General features: G+C 44.6%; 1 protein-coding gene across 2 annotated transcripts in view; it reads right to left on the bottom strand.

Annotated features, from left to right (window-relative positions):
• Positions 1-21693, bottom strand: part of LOC138300602 (heparan-alpha-glucosaminide N-acetyltransferase-like) — a 1159463-nt gene that overhangs the window by 13351 nt on the left and 1124419 nt on the right. For both annotated transcript variants that reach the window (XM_069240195.1, XM_069240196.1), the window contains 2 exons: positions 14277-14347; positions 1731-1843 (listed from right to left, as the gene is read on the bottom strand). In XM_069240195.1, coding sequence (XP_069096296.1) covers positions 1731-1843; positions 14277-14347 — 184 coding nt within the window. The remainder of the gene's footprint in view (positions 1-1730; positions 1844-14276; positions 14348-21693) is intronic.

Here is a 21693-nt window from a genome sequence, read left to right as displayed (position 1 = left end):
GCCTATTTAATGTAATTACTGTATTTCTAAAACACATGCCTATTGCATCTTTTTTCGCTCATGGGAGACTTGGTTTGAGTACAAATTTTCTGAAATTAAGTGCAAAACTGGATGAATGCTGTGCATGGGCTGTGCAGGCAACAATCACTGATTATAGAAGTTGTATAGGCAATACATTAAGCTACTTCGTGTCTGGTGTATGTGTACAGAGGTATACCTTACATGCAACTTTCACAAGGATTGTCCCTATGCATAGTACACCAACATTTCAAGGGATAATTGCACACTGAGCCTGGAGAAGAAGGTCACAATTTGGCCCTGGCATAATCTTAAAAATATAGTGCAAACGTTGGTTCTACCTTTTGCGTTTGAGAAGCCAAAATATCAAGCACACTCTCCATCCCCATCTGTTTATTACTGAAACGTATTCCCTAGGGCATTGAATTCTAACTCGATGAGTAATATGCTCCCTGAAATCGTGGTTAGTCTTACTAATTAAGTTCCGTACCCCTGGATTTATGTTGGGATGCTCAATGAGCTTCTAAGCCTCCTAATGAACAGTGGGCTGTATAATTCCGACCCCTGAGCAAATGCTGCTTTGCACGGGAAATTTGAATTATAAATTGTGAAGATTTTTCCAATCCTGATAAAGTCCACCACCCCGATATTTTCACCAGGTACCTATCAACAGATCAAACCTGATAAAGTTCGGAAGGAGATAAGGCCGGGTAACTAGGAATGCTCCTAAATCTGCATGTTATGCCCCATTTAAGGGCTAACCTCATAGTAGGCTGAAATTATCACACTTGATAAATACCGAACTACAGGATATGGATTTTTCCGGGTACAATAATTTTCTCCAAGGCCTTTGGGACACTCATAACAAGGGCCTTAGGGAGGCTTGGTCAAAGTCCTACTCATCATTATTAATATTATCAGTGGTCATGTTACTAATGTTACAGGTAAGCAGTACCACTGTCTATTACCTGGCAACAAAAAAAGACAGCCCTTTAACTTGTTAACCTTGGACAGTGATGTCACTATTCCTTTAACTGACTTATAGATAGTATTATAATAATGACACCGCTCACGTAATGCAGCTAATGATGCACTGGCAATGACACGAGACCTGTTAAGTGGAACAGAGATGTCATACTAAGTAATGGTGATAACAAATGTCCTGTAACTGTGCAGCAGTGGTGTAAAATGCTCAACAAGTCGCACATCACGTCCTATAATTATACATAATGGATGCTAAAGTCCTGCCATTGTACAGTGGCGATGTCCTAATTAATCTAAATGTATGTAATAGTATCACGAGCCGCTCTTGTGCACTGTATCTGACATTAGGCTTACCTATACATGATTGTGCCACGACTCCTGTATTTGTGCGGTTGTCATTTCATTAATCTTCATCATGTGCAGTAGTGACCTCACAAATCAAGACATTACGCCATACTTATGTCACTAGACCTAGAATTATGCCATACACCCTGGAATTATGCAGCAGTGATATCAAGCGTCAAGCAATCATGTGGAAGCAATTTCACTTGTCCTGATATGGTGTACTGCTGATGCCCAAGGGTTTTAAGTGTGCAGTAGTGATTTCACATGTTCTGTCACCGGGTAAGATTGATGTCACTGGTCGCATAATTGTAAAGTAGCGCTCTCACAAGTTTTGCAGCTAGACAGTAACAATTTCAGAGGTTTTTGCAGAAGTGATGTCATACCTGGAAAAATAAATGGCTGGCCGCCCCACCAGTGCTTTACGTCAATCACGTAGAACATCACACCCAGCACCAGGAAGGAAAAGCAACTCATGGTTGTGACGAAAGAGAGAGACCTGCAGAAGTGAAGACAGGTGATGCATTAGGATCAGCTGGTGCCTCGGATCTCAGAACTTGCTAAGGCTTTAGGAACTTATTAACTTAGTCTTGCTTACAGGCTGGGTCTTGGTGATGTGCATTACATTCTGCAGCACACTCAACTTTAATAATCCTATACCACTTTGACCCTAGAATGGCTGGAGGATAAACCTTATATAACCATTTCTCGTGCCTAACCCCCATCCCTTCTCCAGAGTTCGTTACCCTGGGAGGACCAAGTGATGTGTGCTGTAAAAGTGTGTTTATCAGCAGATTTAGTGGCAAGTTCTCAGGACAAAAGATGCCAATATGTCTGGGTTTGAGGGACTGTTGTATGGTAATGTGAAGCATTAGAAGTAAATAGCATATGTATTTGCGTAGAAGCAAAGAACTGTAGAGTAATATTGGTGTCAGTTAAAAGGTTAGGTGACAGCACTGTCAAGCCGAACCTAAAAACTTATGTAGGTTAATGACTGCACTCCTTCCATCTGTGCTGCTGCCAGAGAAACATACTCTACTAAAGGGGTGTGGTCCTGTAAAGCCTATGCGGAGGAGGGACCAATGAAACAAAAATACAAAAAACAAAGACGTCCACTGGCTAACTATTGGTCACTTTGCAGAATAAACACAAAACAGTACCTAATTACCGTGTACAGAATAATTATTCATTTATCTGGAACAAAGGGGTTAAAATATTGGGACTCTTTTTCCTCTTGTACTATTGGGCTCAGTAGATAAGAGCTATTCCAAGGCCTCACATCTGGATAGCCCAAAATAATGAAATACTTGATGGGACTCTGAACATGAGTGCCTTGATCCATTAACATGTAATTTTGATCATAATATATATAAAATGTTTGATTTCTTAACTGTGACGTATATGTGTTTAATATGAATAATTATGTGTGGCTTGGAGATATTTGATAATATTTATGTAATTGTTTCTATGTATTGTCAAACAAGTCACATGCAAAAGTTTCTTTATGGGGAGTTTTGAATAAGCAGTTTGTGTAAATAGCCTTTTAAAGGATATAAATAGATAAATGAATGATTATTCTACACACAGTATTAGGTAACTGTTTTGTGTTTTTTCTGCAAAATGACCAATCGATAGCTAGTGGAGGTCCTTGTTTTTTGTATTTTTGCCACAGATAGGCAAATACCATAAATTATGTGGTTTTCTGAGACACTTCAAAAGCATCACAATGTCATGGGTCTGCCCCTGAAAGTTCAAGCTCAGCCAGCTGGATACATAAACAAAATGATTACAGCTGGTGGAGGGAAAGCACTTTCTTTGTGAAGCACACAACTTCTGCCCAATTGAAACGTACTCCTGGCTCTCAACATGTGGGCAAAGCAAGGGCCCTTCTCTAGTGGTACTCTAATAATTATTGGCGACAGCTGAGCTGTCAATCTAGACCATAAATAGGTCACTGTGTGAGGCATAGATGAGTCGGATGAATTTTATCTTTATCCTTTTTAATATATCAACAGATTTTGTCTATATTTACATTAAGCACTTATGACTTTTGTTAGACTTTGCCATACATGATGCTAACTAACCCACAGTGGTACAGGCTCTGCACTAGATAACAAAAGATAACATAACATAAAACATAACAATACATTTATTGAGAGGGGGTTATTATTTCTTGGATGCTGTTTGCTGCCATGCCACTCTAATGTAGGGTCCTGCAAAATTTTACATTGCACTCCAGTCATTTGCGTAATTTGCACACTTTCATGTAACTCATATTATGTAAAATGTCAAAAATTATGCAAGCATGAAATTGCACACAATTTTTTTGCTATTGAGGAGTGGTTTCTGCAGAAAACATATCTTGGGTGACAGGTTCAAACAGAATTTCTCCACCAATCCTGGGAGTTTTTAGTGGCTTTTGAACCTGAGGTATATCCTTGCATTCAATTTACACTCATAATAACATTGTATGAATTTCATGTAATTTACATGTTATTTTGCTTGATTTTTCTGACATAATCTTGGGGTAAAATGCACAATTTCACACACCCTCACCCTAAGGCAGTGGTCTCCAAACTTTTTGATACAGCACCCCCCGTTGAGAAATAACAATTATTGGGCCCCCCCTCTGAATTTTTCACAATTATATTATAAAGATAGCAAAGTTTAAATAAGTCTAGACCTATTTAAACATTGCAGTTAGGTACTGTTACCTTTTTAAAAATGCAATAGCATGTTCCTGCTTAAAACAATGCCCTGCTATCTGTATAATGCTTCTTTTGGCCAGAGCCTAGCGTCCCCCATGGGATCACTTGAGGGCCTCCCAGTTTGCAGACCTCTGCCCTAAGATATCCTCAGGAAGCAGCAACTTGGGCACAGGTAAAACAATATAAAGTGCCCGTTAATTCACATAGCTGAAGTATGCATTAATTTTCACCAGCGATCCATTGAAGAAGATGGGGTATAACTCCAGTGCAAGTTCCCAAATGTGTCCAAAACTGGTATGATTTACATATTTTGGTCTCTGGCTGACCAGCTACTCTGGAACATGAGAATCTGTACATGGGGCTCAATTGAATAGACTTGATTGTGATTTATTTCATAATTTCTTTGTTTTAGTCACTTTTACTCATGGACAAAGGCTTTGTGAATCAGGCTCATGCTGAACACATAAAGACTAATGGCAATATTCCCTCTCTATGACCCAGCAAATCAACACCATCACCTCCTCCTGCTTCAACACACTCCGCATACTGCGAAAAACCTTCAAATGGATACCCATAGAGACCAGAAAGACCGTCACCCACGCAATCATCAGCAGCAGGCTAGACTACGATAAAGGCCTCTACGCCGGCACCACACTCAAACTCAAATGCAAACTCCAGAGGATCCAGAACGCAGCCGCCCCCCCCCCCCCCCCATCCTGGATCTCCCATGCCATGAACACATCTCCCCACACCTCAGATCCCTTCACTGGCTTCCGATCGACAAGAGGATCACCTTCAAAATCCTCATCCACGCACACAAATCCCTCTACAACGCAGGACCATCCTACCTCAACGAAAGAGTGAACTTTTACACTTCCACTCGCCACCTCCGCTCCGCCGACCTCGCTCTCGCCACAGTTCCCTGCATCCAACGCACCACCACCGGAGGCAGGTCCTTCTCCTACCTCTCCCCCAAGGCCTGGAACTCCCTCCCCACCAACCTCTGCAAGACTCAGAACCCCCTGCTCTTCAGAAAGAACCTCAAGATATGGCTGTTCGAACAGTAATCCTCCTCCCCCCCACTTCACCAGCGCCTTGAGACCCTCACAGGTGAGTAGCGCGCTCTATACATTTTTTTGATTGATTAATTGATTGAGTATTAGAATAGCGTAGGCTGCTTGGTGTTATCGAACATATCATGGTTGCAGAAGTTCCCAGAAGCTTTTAGGTGGTCCTGCCACTTTTCAAGTGTTCCCGATAGGGCGCCTCGAACAGGAAGTATGTAATCACAAAAGACTCACTGAGCAACCTATTTTGGGATCCTTCCAGCGTGCCAACTGTACATTTGTGCTTATAGGTGGTGGTGTAGAATGTACTAAGTTACAATGCCCTCATACTGTAGGTGACTATATTTAAATTTACAGATTAAGGTTTTAGCAGAAGTTCAGGATTTTACAGGTCCTTTTGGGCTATAGTACGTGTACATTTCCTAAGGACATTATGGCTCACATTCCTAGAGGCGCAGAGTATCGATTAAGGTGTAAACAAGTGTTTATGTGAAAATGAGTATTTAGAAATCTGCAGCAGTATCACATTTGTTATTACCTTGGGTGACGTTTGGTACAAATTCACCAAGTAAACCTGGTACAATTGTTCCTGCAAAATATTATGATAAAATAAGTGCTGCAGCACTCCTTACTACATGTTCGTTCATAATCTGCAGGGGTTCTCTAAGAGATTACTCATAATCCCACTGTAATACCGCACCTTGAATAGCCAACATCCTCATTGTTGGCAATGCGGTTCCATGCCAGCAGTCTTTATGTGGTTTTAGAACTTATTGTTCTCTCCTGTCACTTGCGTGCCATGCTTTGTGAGCCAGTGTTGCAGTATCATTAGACTGTCTCATACAGTGCGTGATGTTGGAGATTGATGCCTGTGTGAGGGGGCTTTGTGGCTTCAGCTTCTGAGGCTCAGTTGAAGTTGGGTTGGACAAAAGATAAAACTGATCCTTCCTGAGGATGCCCTGAAGATTTATTTGAAATCTGATCTTATTCAACAAACCTAATTGATCTACCTAGAAAGCTTGGACGATTCACTTAACCCATGGAAGCCCACAGTGAAGCTGGGTATGCAGTTTAGCATGGCCACACTTTCTTAGTCCCATTAACAGTTGGGCAGTTTCATTTTTGACAGTTAGCATCTCATTACAAGCTTGGGGCTAAATTCAAATCCTTGTACAAACGCTTATTTGTGTAGGGATGGGAATTACAAGTTGTGTGATAATTATCATACTTTTGCAGTTTTGCTCTGATAAATTCCGACAGGTTAAACCTTCAGAAGTTTATGTGGGTAAAAGGCACATCTAAAGGCTAAACAAGTGGAATATGCTGTGTAAATTGCCATTCCAGATGTTATGCATCATCTGTGCGTTACAACTTGGAACAGGAATTATTTACCACATGCTGTAAATACCTCAACGGGGAGGGTTGATGATATTTAGCATGTAAAAACCTCACCTTATTCTTCCTAATGATGTGATGATATCCTTACCACTTTAAAAAAAGTCCTTTTTTGGGGCTCATGTGCTAGATGATATTACAATAGTGAAATATCTACGGAGAAGGATTTTCATTTGGTAAGATATGCATGGCCTAACTTAGGGTTGTTTTTGTTTTGTCAAACAAAAGAGATATAAATCAACACTCATGTAGCATCAATGATTTGGGCCAAAATCTTAATGCAGAGTCAAACACTGCTCTGAGGAGCAAGGCTGTAGTAATATAACATGTCTGGTAACATAAAGTGACATAAGAAAATAAAGCTTTTTTTAAAAAAAATATGATTTTTATAATAAAAGAAAACAAATCAGTAGCATGGTCAAAGCAATAAAGTCGTTAGTGATCCCCCAGACCAGATAGCATATCACAATGATTTATCTAACGACGTACATCTATTGCAACGGGAAGAAAAGAAATGAGCAACAAAGCCAAGAAAACTAAACTGTAACAGCTGCAACAATGGAGTCTGCTCATGAAGTGGGTAGTGCAAATCATGTGTAATTACCAAGGCCCGCTGGTGACTCTCAGGCCTGGGCGGTAGTACAATTTTGTAATATTGGTGCCTCTGCGCCATTGTGAGTGGCGGGCAGCGCAGGTTGTGGGCGAGTTTGGGAAGTCAACGCGGGGCCTCATGTACGTAGGTGACTAGGTAGGTGTTTGCTTCCGTTATGTGTGTTGTGTGCTACCTCTTGGGCCTCCCATGTTCCCTGTTATTGGGGCTACCCCAGAGGAGGAGTGGGTGGGGTTGCCTCTACCAAGCATGGGGATCCTCTAAGTGTCCATGGTCCCAGGGCCAGGAAGCCCTCATCCTGGCACCGGAGTGTGGTCTCTGCATGTGGAGAGCAGCATATGTTTCATGGTGGGTGCATATCATGTTTTGCATCAATGTTGGTGAGGAATATCTCCCAGAATTTGTAGCCTGTTCTAGAGGCCCCTGCATCTGGAATCCCCTAAGAGTGTTTGCTTCCGTGAATGCCCATGTCTGTAATGTGGTTAGCCAGTGTCGGCGGTCTGGGACTTTGGGTGCCTTCCACAACATCGATTTCTGTTGCTCAAATAGGACAAATGCAAGGTCAGTGAACATGTGTGAATGTTTGTCTCCATTGGCTTTGAGGCAAAAACCCAACAGGCAGGATTTGGGTGTTGGTGTGAAGGAGTGATCTGCAGGTTCAGCAGTGATGGTGATGATCTCGTGCCAAACAACCTGAATTATCAGGCACTCCCCTACCATATGATAGAACCAAGCGTCTACCAACTTACACCTGGGGAACTTAGGGACCAGGACTGGAAACATATGCTTAGTACGTTGTGAGGAGAGGTTGGTGTGATGCACAAAGTTAAATTGCATGTAGCCAAATCTCGAATTGTGAGATACCTCTTTCATGTTCTAGAGTGCCTTGGACCAGTCCTTGTCTCAGAGCGGTTGCCTGAGAACACCATTCCACTTGATCCACACCACCTCTGCATCCATCTCCTGTAGGGCTGGATTTCACGGATGTGTAGAGTGCAGTGACAGTGTGTCATTTGGAGCCATGTGTCATTAGCGCATACAACATGGGGGACGGTGTTTGTTCTGTGTCTCCAGTGTTCCATGTGATTCGCAACATGGGCTGTTTGGCATGAAGTGTCCGAAAATGGCCAGCCCCTTTTCGACAGGTGTTCATAATGCCTTGAAATTACATGTATCACATCCTAGATGGTCGAGCCTTGCCTCCTTCCACGTATTCGTGTCGAATATCTGCACCTCCCAGAGGAGTTTTGGCAAATGCCATAACTTTGTGAAAGGGGAATAAGTGATGTAGGGCCTCTGTCCATGCACAAATCTGTACCAGCACAGTCGAGCCAGTGTTATCTGGTGAGTTTCCCGCTGTGCACACCTGTCTGGGTCTAACAGCCATGTGTAAATACTCATTACTCCTTGTATGCCACAAATAATTGCATTTTCAAGACACGAAGGTGACAGTAGCCAACACATCAGCCCCTGCAGCTCTGCCACCACATAGTACAACTCAAAGTTGGGTTCACCAAGTATACCCTCAAGTAGGGGGTATTGGAGAGTTGTGAGAGCCATCCACTGCCGAACTTCGCCCGATATGAGTTCTAAAAAGGAGGCTGTGGTGTTCGTAAAAAAGCGCTGGGGTAACACGATCAAGAGTGCTGCAAAAAAGTAAAGCAGTCGGGGTAACACCAGCATTTTACAGATCACCACCTGGCCTAGTGGCGAAAGAGGCAGTGACTGCCAAAAGGTCAATGACTGATGGACAGTTTTCATTGCCTTGTCGATATTACCCTCACTGATATCCTTCTCTGAATGGTATCTCTGGACACCTAAGTATTTAAAGGTGTCATAGCTCTGCCGAAGACGGAATCCCCTAGGGATGATCCTGTTTGGTTCAGGAGTCGGGTCCAAGGGAACAGGCTGGGTTTGGACCACTTTACTTTGAGTCCTGAAATGTCTCCAAACTTATCCAAGAACGATCATCAGCCACACAAGGGAAGCCTCCAACTCCTGTAGAAAAACCAGAACATCATCCACATACAGCGAGATGATGTGGTGCAAACCCATTTCTGATATTCCTCATCGAAGGGCATGTTGTCATAAGTGGCAGGCCAGAGGCTCCATCACCAAAGCAAAGATTAATAACAATAGAGGACACCCCTGCCGAGTGCACCTTTGAATTGTGAAACTGTCTGATATCACCTGACCTATCCGGACTTCTGCCATTTGGGTTTTGTACAGAGTGCAGATCCACCCGACCTGTGCTGGCCCAAACCCCATGTATTCAACAGTCAGCAATAGAAAGGCCAAGATCAGGTTGTTTAATGCTTTTTCAATGTCCAGGGACACTGCCACCTGGCTGTGGGTTCAGGGGTGGTGTCCTGGATTAGGCAAGCAACTGTCAGACGTTGAGGAAGGTGCTGTGGCTGGGTATGATCCCCAATTTGTCCTCAAGTACAAGGACGCCATTTATGGGGAGCAATCTGTTCACTAATAATTTCCCCAGAATTTTATAATCTAAATTCAGGAGCGATAGTGATCAGTATAAGCAAAACTCCAATTAGTCCCGGTCTGGCTTGGGCAATACCATGATCATTGCTTCCCGCAATAATCTGGGAGGTGTCCTGTTGTCGTAGCCTTGTTGAACATCTCAGTAAATGTTGAGTAATATGGATGGAGAAGGTGGCATACTATTCGGTTGGCAGCCCATCTATGGCCAGCATTTTGTTCCAGGTAATTTGTGCAATAGCAGCTCTTGTTACTTCCAATGGAAGAAGTTTATCTAGGTCAGCCCTTTGCAGGGGGTACAATTTAGTCAGTAATTAGGGCCTGGAAAAGCCTGTGTGATGGCTCTGGAAGCAGAGTGTCCACTCTACTGAACAGCGATTGGTAATATTCACGAAACTCTGCATTGATCGTGGCATGCCTTGTGAGCAGAGTTCCCTCATCTGTACTAAGTGCCCCTTTCGAGGATCTCCGCTGATCCTCCTTCACTAGCTATGCCAATAGTCTCTTCCAGCAGTCTCCGCCGGCCTTTAACATGGTTATGCTTCACCTGTAATCATACTTTCTAGGTGTGCCTCCACTTCATTGCATTGTTTATGCATCTGTTTAAGCTGCTTAGCTGTTGCGGTTTGATTTTCCACCTGGGTTTCCAGAGGCTGCAGGAACCAATCAAGAGTCATCAGTTCCCACTGTAGCAGTTGGTGTATTCCCCACATGCCCGCCATGCAGTGACCCAAACAACCACTTTGTGGGCGTCCCACCACAGTGTCCAGGAGGAGGTAGAGCCTTTGTTCAAGTCAAAATATTGGTTAAGGCACTTCACAAAGTCTTCGCTATATGTGGGGGGGTCTGATAGCACTTCCGACTGCATCCTCCAGGTGGGTACTCTAGATTGCAGCCCATCCCACAGCATTGTCACCTGGATAGGGGTGCGATCCGAGAGGGTGCATGCCAAGTACTACGATCGTAGCATTAGCGCACCTAGCTGTTCAGTGCTCAGAAAGAGATCTAGCCAAGTGTGTACATCACGAATTAGAGAGTAAAATGAAAATTTACAGTCCAGTGGGCGTCCAAGCTGCCACAGATTGTGTAGGCATCACTGAGAGAGCCATGTGTTAAAATGGTGGGTTGTGCTGATGCATGCAGCATTATGCGGGGGCACTGAGTGGTCATGGGCTATATCTGGCATCCAGCTGAAGTCACCCTTCCATAACTCCAGGGAGTGGGATATCGGAAAAGCGCAGGTGAGAGTGTATTTAGAAATCCCAATTGGTTAACATTAGGGGTGTACACCAGTGTTTAACACAGGCATAGAGCTTGGTGGGAGTGGCCATGCCTCACACATTTCATATTAGGGCATTATATTTTGGGATGGAACAGTCTCTGTTGATCCCCATGTTACATGGTAATGGTGGGCATCACATGTAGCACCCTTGCGTGCCAGTGCTCTATGAGTAAATACCCCTGCTCCAGGTGAACCCTCCCCTCATGGCCTGCTGCACCCTGTGATGATGTGTTGGGACCCTGCGGCTCCATAAAGTGACTCCATCTAGGCAAGAACAATAGCATCAAAATGCAGGTCCCTTCCTGGGTCAGGAGATGTGCGTCACTGTCCAATACTCCCCAACTTGTAAATAATAGCTAAAAAACGCAATAGCAAGTAAAACTAGTCCACTTTGGAATCCATGCAATGCATGGGTTCTGTGCCTTCCCAGGCCGCTGTGGACTGGGCCAGCTCCATGGAACACAATGTCTGGCCTTCTGTCGTAGTCACAAATGGTAGACATGAAGCAGGCCCCAGCATCTATCCCCACTTGCTAAAGATCAGTGTCTATCATCGGGGGACATTTAGAGTAAGTCATCCGTTGCTCACGGAGTGAGCTTCAGGCCATGATAAGTTCTGACAGTCAAGGTCACAGTGTCAGACATATTCAAACCAGAATCCAAAGCCCGTTTGGATCACAAGAGAGCAAAGGGGCTCATGCTGTGTTGCGAGGCAGCTGCCATCGCTTGAGCCCGTTCTGCGGCTGCCAGGTCTTGTGTAGGTGCTCAGGCGGGCCTGTGTTTCCTGCACTTAGGTCGAGGCACCACGCAGTCTCCGTCCTCTGGGGGTTTTTATGTGGTGGGGGCCAAACCTTTTGTGTACAGGCAGGTCCACACATCTTCCAGTCTTGTGAAGATGTGGGAGGTTTCCCCATCCATTACCTTGATCTTTGCTGGGAAAAGAAGTACATATGTTAGCGGAAGCTCCAGGAGGTTCTGCTTAACTTCATAGGACCGCGTACCTACTTTACCTCGGCCATAAAGTCAGGATAAGCTGCAGCCTTGACATTTTTGTATCACCAGGGGCCCATCTTTTGGAATCATTGTAAGATTAGTTCTCTGTCCCTGTAATTGAGTATCTGGGCAATGAGTGATCGAGGAGAAGCTCTGGGTGGTGGCGGCCTGCCCGGGATACAGTGTGCCTACTACATGGAGAACAGTTTTGGGACTTTAATCTAGGAGTGCGACATGGTCATTAGCCAGCTTTCAATGAAGAGCTTGGCACTGGGTCCTTCCAAATATTCCAGGAAGCCCAGGATGCGGATGTTATTGCACCACCAGTTCCCTTCAGCATCCTCCACCCTACGGTGTAGCATGGCCTCTTCCTCTTTCATGGCGCTCACTGGCATTTGTAGCTCTCTGATCGTGGGGTGCAAGGATGTCAGAATGGATTCTGCATCATTCATGTGGTCTATCAGCTTACGGCGGTCCACTCTACGGAGGTTCACCTATGAGAAAGCATCTATCTTCGCCTACAGCCACTTTTTAGAGTCCAGAATAGCATGGAGGACCTTCTTAAACTGAGCGGAGTGCACATCGACTGTGGCTTCTAGGTATTGCTGGGTAACATGGCTAGATCTTTGGTACCAGATGGAGGCAGAGGTTCGCCGGGACCAGGCATCAGATTACTAGTGGATCTGGGCTTCCCCATCATAGTAGCATCAGGCAATGAGTGCCAGCTAGGTCCTGTGAGGAATACCCAACTGTCTGGTCACACTAGTTTTCTGGTGTAAAGGGGTGACCAATAGAATCAGAGGAGCAACCGCCGTGCTGAGGCCTCCTCGCAAGGTCACTGGTCAATGAAAGATCACCTGCCAACCAGTCATCCAGTGCCAAGCGTGAACCCGAACACCAGCACAGTCTTGTGGGGTATTGCTCCTGCCTCAGTCACGGAGTCCTCTGATTTGCAAATGGGGTGGGAGAAGGAGGGGTCCACTCTGGATCGATCCCAGCCGATCAACAGGGCACCCTACCTGTGGGTGAATGCCACTACTTCTGCCAGGGACCCCGTCAGCTCATTTACAGGTCATCAGTGTCCCCTCACAAATGCGGGCTCTCCTGCCAGGCATCATTGGTGCAGGGTAAGTAGGAAATTCAGGACAGGCGCCCTCCCTGGGCCCTCTCACATGCAGCACCTAAAGGGGCCAAACGTCTCACAGTCAGCAACGGATACCTCAAGGCCAGGGTTGGCCACCATCTTGTCACTCCTGGGTAGTGGGGTGCCCCATACCGGGTACAATGTGCTGCGGGTGCCTCTGCTGCAGGCCTCCTCCCTCTCCCCTGTCGTGTGATGTTGCTGGTGAACCAGCTGTCTCTCCTGCTGCATAGGTGCAACACACCACCGATGCGGCCTCGTAACAGAGTCCATTGCAGGCCCATCTGATGGTCGCTCCTCCAATCGCAGCTTGCGGGTGCCCGGTCATCCTGCAGCTCACACAACCTCTGCCCACCCCGGGGAGGACCGCATCTTTCAGGTAAGGACATCAGAATGTGGGCCCCACTCCAAGCACCATGTGCCATGGGTGGCACCCCTGCAGGATTCTTCGGCCTCCCCGGTACGAACCCACTGGTGAACCTGATGCCCCCCTTGTTACACTGGGGCAATGTGGCACTGATGCGTCCTCGCTGTTAGGCCCAATCTAGGCCCCGTGCATTGATCGCACCGCCAATCTTGGCACTCGGGAACCCAGCACCTCCGGGGCCCCACCAGGACCTTATCTGCAGGCAGTGGACAATATCAGTGGCCCGGGTGACCTTGATTAAACAGGATTATTAGCGGGCCCGGCTCGGAGCTCACTTTTAGAGAGCGGCCGATGTGCCGCCATTTTGGCCACACCTCCATAAAATAATAAAGCTTAAGGTGAAATAATACAACATAATATAAAACATAACACGATAATGGAAAATATAACACACAATGGTATCTCATAGGACCGCAAAACATAAGAGAAAATTGAGATAACATGTATAAAACAGCATAGAATAGGATAATGCAACATTATATAAGGATATACTACAACAAAACCTACCCATGACAAAAACGGATTACATTAAATAGCAAAGTATAACATAAAAGAGCATAATCTAGCATAACATAGTAATTTGTTATTTTCCTCTGATTTCATTTTTATGAAATCAGACCAGGTACCCCTAGTGCAAGTCCATTACCTACCAATGGACTAAATTTGCTGTCGGTATAATGATCCCAAATAATCAGCCTGTCACTAATCCCTTGTATGGAACCGGTAAAGAGCCCTCACAGGACTACCATTTAAAACTCGCGCTTTTTTTTCCTGGTCAGCGCACACGCTAGCCTGGAGTCGGAAAAGCACTTACCAGAGGTTTTTATTGACGGGAATAAATCCTTCGTCTCTGGAACACTTGGTTAGGATGGCCGAGAGGATTCCCTGAGGGAATAAAATCAAAGACTGGGTCAATATGAGGCAATAAGTAAGGCGATGTCTCGCTCAGGAATCGGAGAAAAAAGGGGGTGGGGGCAGATGGCCATGCCAAGCTCTAAGTGTTTGCATTGATTAGATAATCAAAAGATATATTGTGGGGCTGGAAAGGTGCGCTCGTAGAGGAGGAATCAGGAGCTCTCCAGGACATATCAAACTTAAGATGGCTGCTGTACGTGAGGAAAGTGCAGCACTGCTTGGTGCGGTTACAGAAATGTGTGGCTATGGAGTTTGAAGAGGTCTCCAAGTTACAATAACACCAATTGCGCTTGTGTAATGTGTGAGCCTGTTACTGGTGCTGGAACACGTGTCTAATCAGCCTGAACTGGGGACTCTTCTCTTGAAGCATCATCTCACCCACATGTAATCCTCCGAACGATGGCACATAGTCGTAACCCCTTCTCCTGCCTCTATTCCACACTCCTCTCTGTACTCCTCTTGTGTACTCAAATCTTTGTAAAGTTATCTGCTGCTTTGTAGCTAGATGTTTACTTTTTAAATCCACATATATAGAAACAAATATATTACACTAGACCTAAAGATGCATAGTTAAAAAGTGAGTTATGGTACTGAGACAAACTTATTGAACCATCCAAATTTCAGCTGCGATGGTTGGCAATGCACACAAATGTAACTTGCTACACCGATTATTCAGTTTTGTTTGCTTTTGTATGTTTGCCAAATTTGCGATCTAAGCATGGTAGATAGCATGAGTTACGGCATGTGTTGTGTGCATTGCTACCCATAATTGGCAAAAATCCTTGGTTTAATGAGTTTGAGTGAGAACCATAAACCACTTTTTAATTGTGTATTTAATGAATTTCATTTTGTTATGATTTACATACTTTTCAACCCAGAAGCCAGGCTGCACAACTAACGCTTTGCATGGCCTCTGGATGTGAGCAGTGGTGATTTGCTGCACGTTCAACTCTGTGCCCAAAAGACCCTTGATCACCTAACTACCACTGCGCACTGCTTGCCATGCATGTATTCTGCACTATGCACACCGTTCGGCCAAGCCTAGCTCTCAACCACCTTGGCTATGTGCAGTGGGGGTTGGATGCAGGGCTTGCCTGTCCTTGAACTGGGCTTAATTTGACAGCTGCCAAGTGTCATGCATATTAATTCAACAGCTTCAAAGTTATTAGTGAATGAAACTTTAATTGGCTTTTGATTATTCGTTTCATCGTCCTTCCTACTATCTGCTCAAAACTTGACGTAACCAGCAGCAAGCTAAACCTGCTAAACACCTGTCACTTTTTGTTGAGCTACATCAAACGGCCAAATGTATTTACAGATGACTACCCTGCCATCACTGAAGGGCCTACATGAAACTGAGACAGCCTAAAGTAGATTAAACATGCTAAGTCTCTGTCTGTCAAATTTAATGCAGATCCTTCAGAGGGTCTCAAAGTTACTAGTAAATAAAAAATGTTTGACCCACTTTATAACTCCTTCCCCCATTGAATCTGCAAAAAACTGACATACCTACACTGCGTGTAACTTTCTAATTGCCTCCCAGATTTGCTGCAGATTTGTCAAACAGTAGTAAAGTTATGAACATGGACGTCAATTCACCAAAATGCCAGGTGTAGCGGAAGTGACATCACACTCCCTTTGACTTTCACTCACACACACATACTTATACATATATACAAATTCACAGTGGCACTCTCTCACACATAAACACACTCACACACAAGCATGCACACAACATACGTTTAAAAGCATTTTTAGCTTACCTCAGTAGCCATGGAAGGGCATATTACATCTACTTGTACTCCATTTTTATTAAACTAATAGTGAATAAGATATTACTTACTATAAGTGTAATAAACATTTGACAGAAAACAAAGAGAGGGGAGTCCCAGTGCACGTCAATAAGGGCAAGCTGATCCTGCCTTCCTGGCGCCTAATTTGCCACATCGGAGGCCAGGGGTCGCAAAGGCAGAGTTAGGGATTGCAAGGATCAAGCCAGGGGTCGCAGCAGCAACGCCTGGCAACCCCTAAATGACGTCCATGGTTATGAACAAATGAACATTTTATTGCCCTGCCTTACCCCTTTAACTTTGCACTGTTGATGGATTGGCATAAAACTTTACATTCTAATAAGAAAAAACTTTCAATATTCTGCCACATTTTGTTCAGGTTAATCACACAGTGCCAAAGTTATTAGCAAATTAACACTGTATTGTTCCTCCCCCTTTTACCCCAGCCACTCTTGGGGTCTGCACCAGATAAAAAAACACTAAAAGAAGGTTAAACATGAGTCCCAGCCAAATTATGTGCAGATACAACAAAGGATGCCACAGTCTTTGGTGAACAAAAATTGTTTTGACGCCTTCTTTTAACTTTGCTTCATCATTGGTTCTTGATGAAACCTAATATACCTGTAATGGGTATCACTCACTAACTACTTGCCACACTTGACAAAGACTGATTAAACAGTGCCAAAGTTATAAGCAAATGAAAATGTTATTGGATTGGCCAAAACTTTCCATATCAATAGAAAACTAATTCTTTCTGGCTTATGACAGAATGTGCGTGTCACACTGTTCCAAGCTAATAATCAAATCAACACTTTTGTGGCACCCACCACCCCTCTTTTAAATGGTTGCCCCCCCCCCTTTATGGATATCCACAAAGTAAAAAAATACCTATATGGCATAATACATCTATGTAGATGTACAGAGAATAATATGGTATAATATAATATAATTTTCTTTATTGAGGAAGGGTAGGTGCACCCTGGGCTTTGCTTTTCATCAGTCGTGGCACCTCCCCACACTCAACAATAATAATACTTTGACATATAACACTCTACTTGTATTTCAGGCAGACTGCTGCAGCTCTAAAAGACTTTCGAAGGCACAAGTTGTTGGGAAATATCCCAATTTTGTGCTGTAAAATACAGTCATTAATGTGTAATTATGCAATTTTGCATTGTGTAAAAAGAGTGTATTGTGACAGTTGTAGGTAGGAATATTTTTGTCAGAAATAACGTCTGATATAAATATTGTGTCCTAAAGATCGTTTATACATATTGTCCCTTTGGTTTCAGATTTTCTATTATCAGCTCCAATGGGGCACTATTTTATAGTGATATTTAGGAAATAATGTTTATGTCAGATGATATTCTGATACGAAACCACTGTGACAACACCGGATCAAACTTGTGGACAATGACATTTCCTACGTGGAACTTGTCCCCTCAAGAGAGCACAATGCTTCAAATGAGGGGTTTGAACCCCAAGTTACTTTTGAAAACTTTGGTTTGATGAAGTATTTTTGCAATAAATTCTGGTTGGATCTTTGGGTGCCTGAAGTGTATTAAAGAGTGAGGGGCAGATTTGTGGAAAGTGACTCTGCACCGAGTGCAGCGTCACTTTCCCTGCGTCCCTTAGCACCCCCCTACCGCCACCATGTGTGCACTGTATTTAAAATATGGAGCACCATGTCGCAGGGTAGGGGACAATAGCGTCATTTCACATGACGCTATTGATGTACTTTGCAGGAGTAGCGCCACAATATTGGCGCTACTCCTGCAGAGTACCAAGGGCTCCATTCTAAAGAATGGAAGCCCACTGTTAACGCCTGCTCTTATTACTGTGGGGCAAGATGTTTGAAGTTGCAGTGGAAACCCTGCCAAAAACTCCCAGGACATGGCAGAGAGCCAGCATGATCAAGGCTCAGATAGATGCAGAAAGAGGAAAGCTGGATGCACAGGGCCACAGCAGCCTAGTAAATTTTTTCACAGCACTGGTTCCCCGCAGGGTGCAAATAGTGCTTCCTTCTCCAAAGGTATCTCCAGTACTTCTCTTTACAGTAGCTGGTGCAGGTACCTCTCTTGTGGAAGTTCTGATGCAGTCCCAACAGGATTCCTTTCATTTCATTCCAGGCTCTATCCACTAAGCTGTCTGGGGACCTGGATGTCAAGAACCCCAGCTCCAACTCACAGAGGTCTTTCTCCAACACCCTGGCAGGTGTCATGTGGGCCCAGTAGGTGAGAAATTCTTGGGGTACCAACTTGGGAGTTCCTGTCCCATAATTTATTTTGTTTTCAAAGTTTGCGGATTTCACAGGCCCATTTCTGAAGCTGGTTCCATGGACATCCTGACATTGGATCCACTGCTACTTGACTGATCTAACAAAGGCGGTCATTATGAACATAGACGGTCCGGAACGCCTTTCTGGTGGTGGCGGCGGAAATTACCGCCACCGCATCGCAGTCCGGACCGCCATATTATGTTCATGGCGTGACCACCACAGGTGGAACTCCGCCACAGCCAGGCTACCGCCGCCAGGCAGCCTGACGATGGCAGAGTTCTTTATCCGACAGGGCAGCGCTGCAAGCAGTGTTGCCCGCCGGATAAAGAACCTGTGTCCACCAGCCTTTCCCTGGCGGTGTCCCCCGCTAGGAAAAGGCTGGCGGAATGGGGGCCCCTGCACTGCCCATGTGCTTAGCATGGGCAGTGCATTGGCCCCCGTGCATAGCCTAGTTGTGCATGTCACTGCCCAATTTACAGGCAGTGATATGCGCGACGGGTGCTGCTGTACCTGCCGCACTGCGACATTGACGACGGCTCCATGTGGAGCCGTCGGCAATATTCAGGCCAAGCATTCTGCTGAGCTGGCTGGCGGAAACACTGTTTCAGCCCGCCGGCCCAGCGGAATGTTCTTTATTGGGCCGGCAGGGTCATCAATGGGCTGGTGGTCTGTGTTTAGACCGCCAGCCTGAACACAGGGGGAAATCCCGCCGTGTTCATATTGAGGGCCAAAGTCTTTTTCCTTCAATGTCAGTGGAAGGAAGGTTTGGGCTGGGAGGTGCTTGTCAGAGAAATCCAAAACAAAGACACAAAGGAGGGAGACTTTTCTTCACTCAGCTGCCTCTGAGCCTTTAGGGGGTAAAAGCTCTGGCAAATATGGTGAAGGAAGTGGACAGATGCTAAGGCCCAGATTTACTAAGCCTTTTCATTGTCCTTGTGTCACTCAAGCCTACATAAGGACAATGAAATGGTTTTAGTAAGATTAACAATTTCAAGCAAGGGTCTATTTCAGCTGCCTTTTGTGGCTTTGCAAAGACATATAATGCAGTGCTGCATTATGTTCCATTTCGATCTTGAAGGCATTTCAAAAGTGGAGCATGTGTATTCCTGTGCATCCACTATTGGATTTGACATAATTCCAGATTTACAAAGGTTTGTAAACCTCGGGTTGGGTCAAAGGGGTGTGCATCCGACAGAATGGCGTAACCAGGAGAAAAATCGTTAATTCTCCTCTTTATTTCCTCTTACTATGCATGATACATACTGCATCAAATAAAACAAGAAGAAATGTCTCTTTGAAATTGTTTTTGTGTAAGAAGGGGATCACTCCTGTACAAAACCATCTTGCCCATAACACAGAGACCTTGTACCAACACAAGGAGAGAGCATAAATGCTCCCCATCTTTGTAAATGTGGAGCATTTCTGCTCTATACCTTGCACAGCAAGTCACCTTGAACAGCATGGACTGCAGGAAGAGGTTAGGGGGAAAGGGCTAATTAACCTATGGGGAATAAGGTAGAAAGACGAACCATGGACTGCAGGAAGATGGTGGGAGGATGGCAAGATGGCGTGGATGTAAAGTGGAGGGGAGGGACTACAAGAACATGCACCCTAATGGAGGGAATCAGAAAAAATTAAGAAGTACCACCAGAAGTACACTGGCCACAACAGGAAGCTGTACGTGGTCCATGCTCCATGGAACATTCAAAAACAAGAAGAGAAAGTGAAAGGAGGAGGTTCTGACCAATGAGAAGGGAGTACATGAGAATAACATTGAAGCTAAACAATAGGAAGTAAACGGTGGGCTCTATGGCCTACTTAAGTTTTTTATTTTTATTTACAAGAGATCTCACAACCAACAGCACGTGTTCTGACTAAGGCACGACCTAAAAATGAAGCAGGATGATGTGCTTTACACAAATGGTGATTGCTGGAAGACAGGTTACAATCCACGCCTGTAGTAGAAAACAAATAAACTTCAAATTGTGCACATCTGTGCCGGAAAGAGGGTATGACTGATGCATTTTTCTGCATTCATTGCAACACCTGTGCAAGGTTCTGATGTCATATAATGTTATATTGATTGTTTGTTTACCACCTTAAGCTATTAGTGTGTTATGCAGTAGAGGTGACAATGGAGCAGAACAAAACCGTAAGAACCAGAGAGGGAGTCAGAAAGGAGTTTTGTAAGTTGAATGATCTTTTTGAAAATGGAGCAGAAGCAGCCAGCTTTGGTGTCTGGTAGGCAATGAAAACCATGAGAAGAAAAGAGGCTTCAGGAGAGAGAATAGCGGGGTGAAGATAGCACAAATCGTGGGCGGGATCGAGCATTGTTAGAAATCCGGGCCTGAATGAGAGTTAGGAGCACCGTAGACTCCTACAGAGAAGGAAGTGCAAGACAGGGCGAAACACAGGCCAGCAAACAGAGATTGACACACACATAGACAAAAAACATACAAACAAACATACAGACGTAAACAATACAGAGGGAGATAGAACATAAACAGGCAAAAAGAAGGGAAAGGGCAAAGAAAAAAGAGAGGGATTTATGAATCGATGCTGGGCAAAGTGATGCTGTCTTCACTTCCAATTAATCATTAGGCCGTCTGCTGGCAAAATCACATTTGAGTTGAGGAGCAAGTAGTGTCACTTCTTATTCAGTCCACGGCCAATCCCAGGAGAAATTACTTTTACTGGGTGACAGAATAAGTCAGCCTCCATGCCATTCAATGCTTGCCCTCTTTGGAACCATCAGCTGTGGGTAATAATGCAGTTCTTGCTCTATCCTTTGCATCTTTGTCATATTTACACACAAGCAACAGTGGAATTCCTTTTGTTCATTTAATTAATATAAACAAATGATACACTATGGTTTGCCAGATCATCTTCTGTACATCAAAAATGTTATACCTAGCCAGGGACTTCTCTTTACAAATCTATACTTTAACATGCATTGGTTCAATTGACATAAAATCTATAACTCCCAGAATGCACTCATTTGTAAAATAAAATTTGGGTCCCAGAAAACGAAGACCAGCATGTAGCAAGTCACCTTGCTGTGCTGCTTTGTGTGACAGGGAAAAGGCAGGAATGCACCTGATTTAAAAGAATACAGTGCATTTCTGCCTTTGTCCCTGTGCTGACGCTGTTTTGGCTGCCTAGCGCAGATTCAGGTCACACCATGGTGCAAGAGTGCCTGCATTGTAAGGAGGTTTATGTTTGTGCAGGAGGAGGCACCTTCCTGCACA

This window comes from Pleurodeles waltl, chromosome 6 (genome assembly GCF_031143425.1).
Source record: "Pleurodeles waltl isolate 20211129_DDA chromosome 6, aPleWal1.hap1.20221129, whole genome shotgun sequence".
NCBI classification, from domain to species: Eukaryota; Metazoa; Chordata; class Amphibia; order Caudata; family Salamandridae; genus Pleurodeles; species Pleurodeles waltl.
The sequence above is the reverse complement of the archived record's forward strand: the minus strand, read 5'-3'. Positions and strand labels throughout refer to the sequence as shown.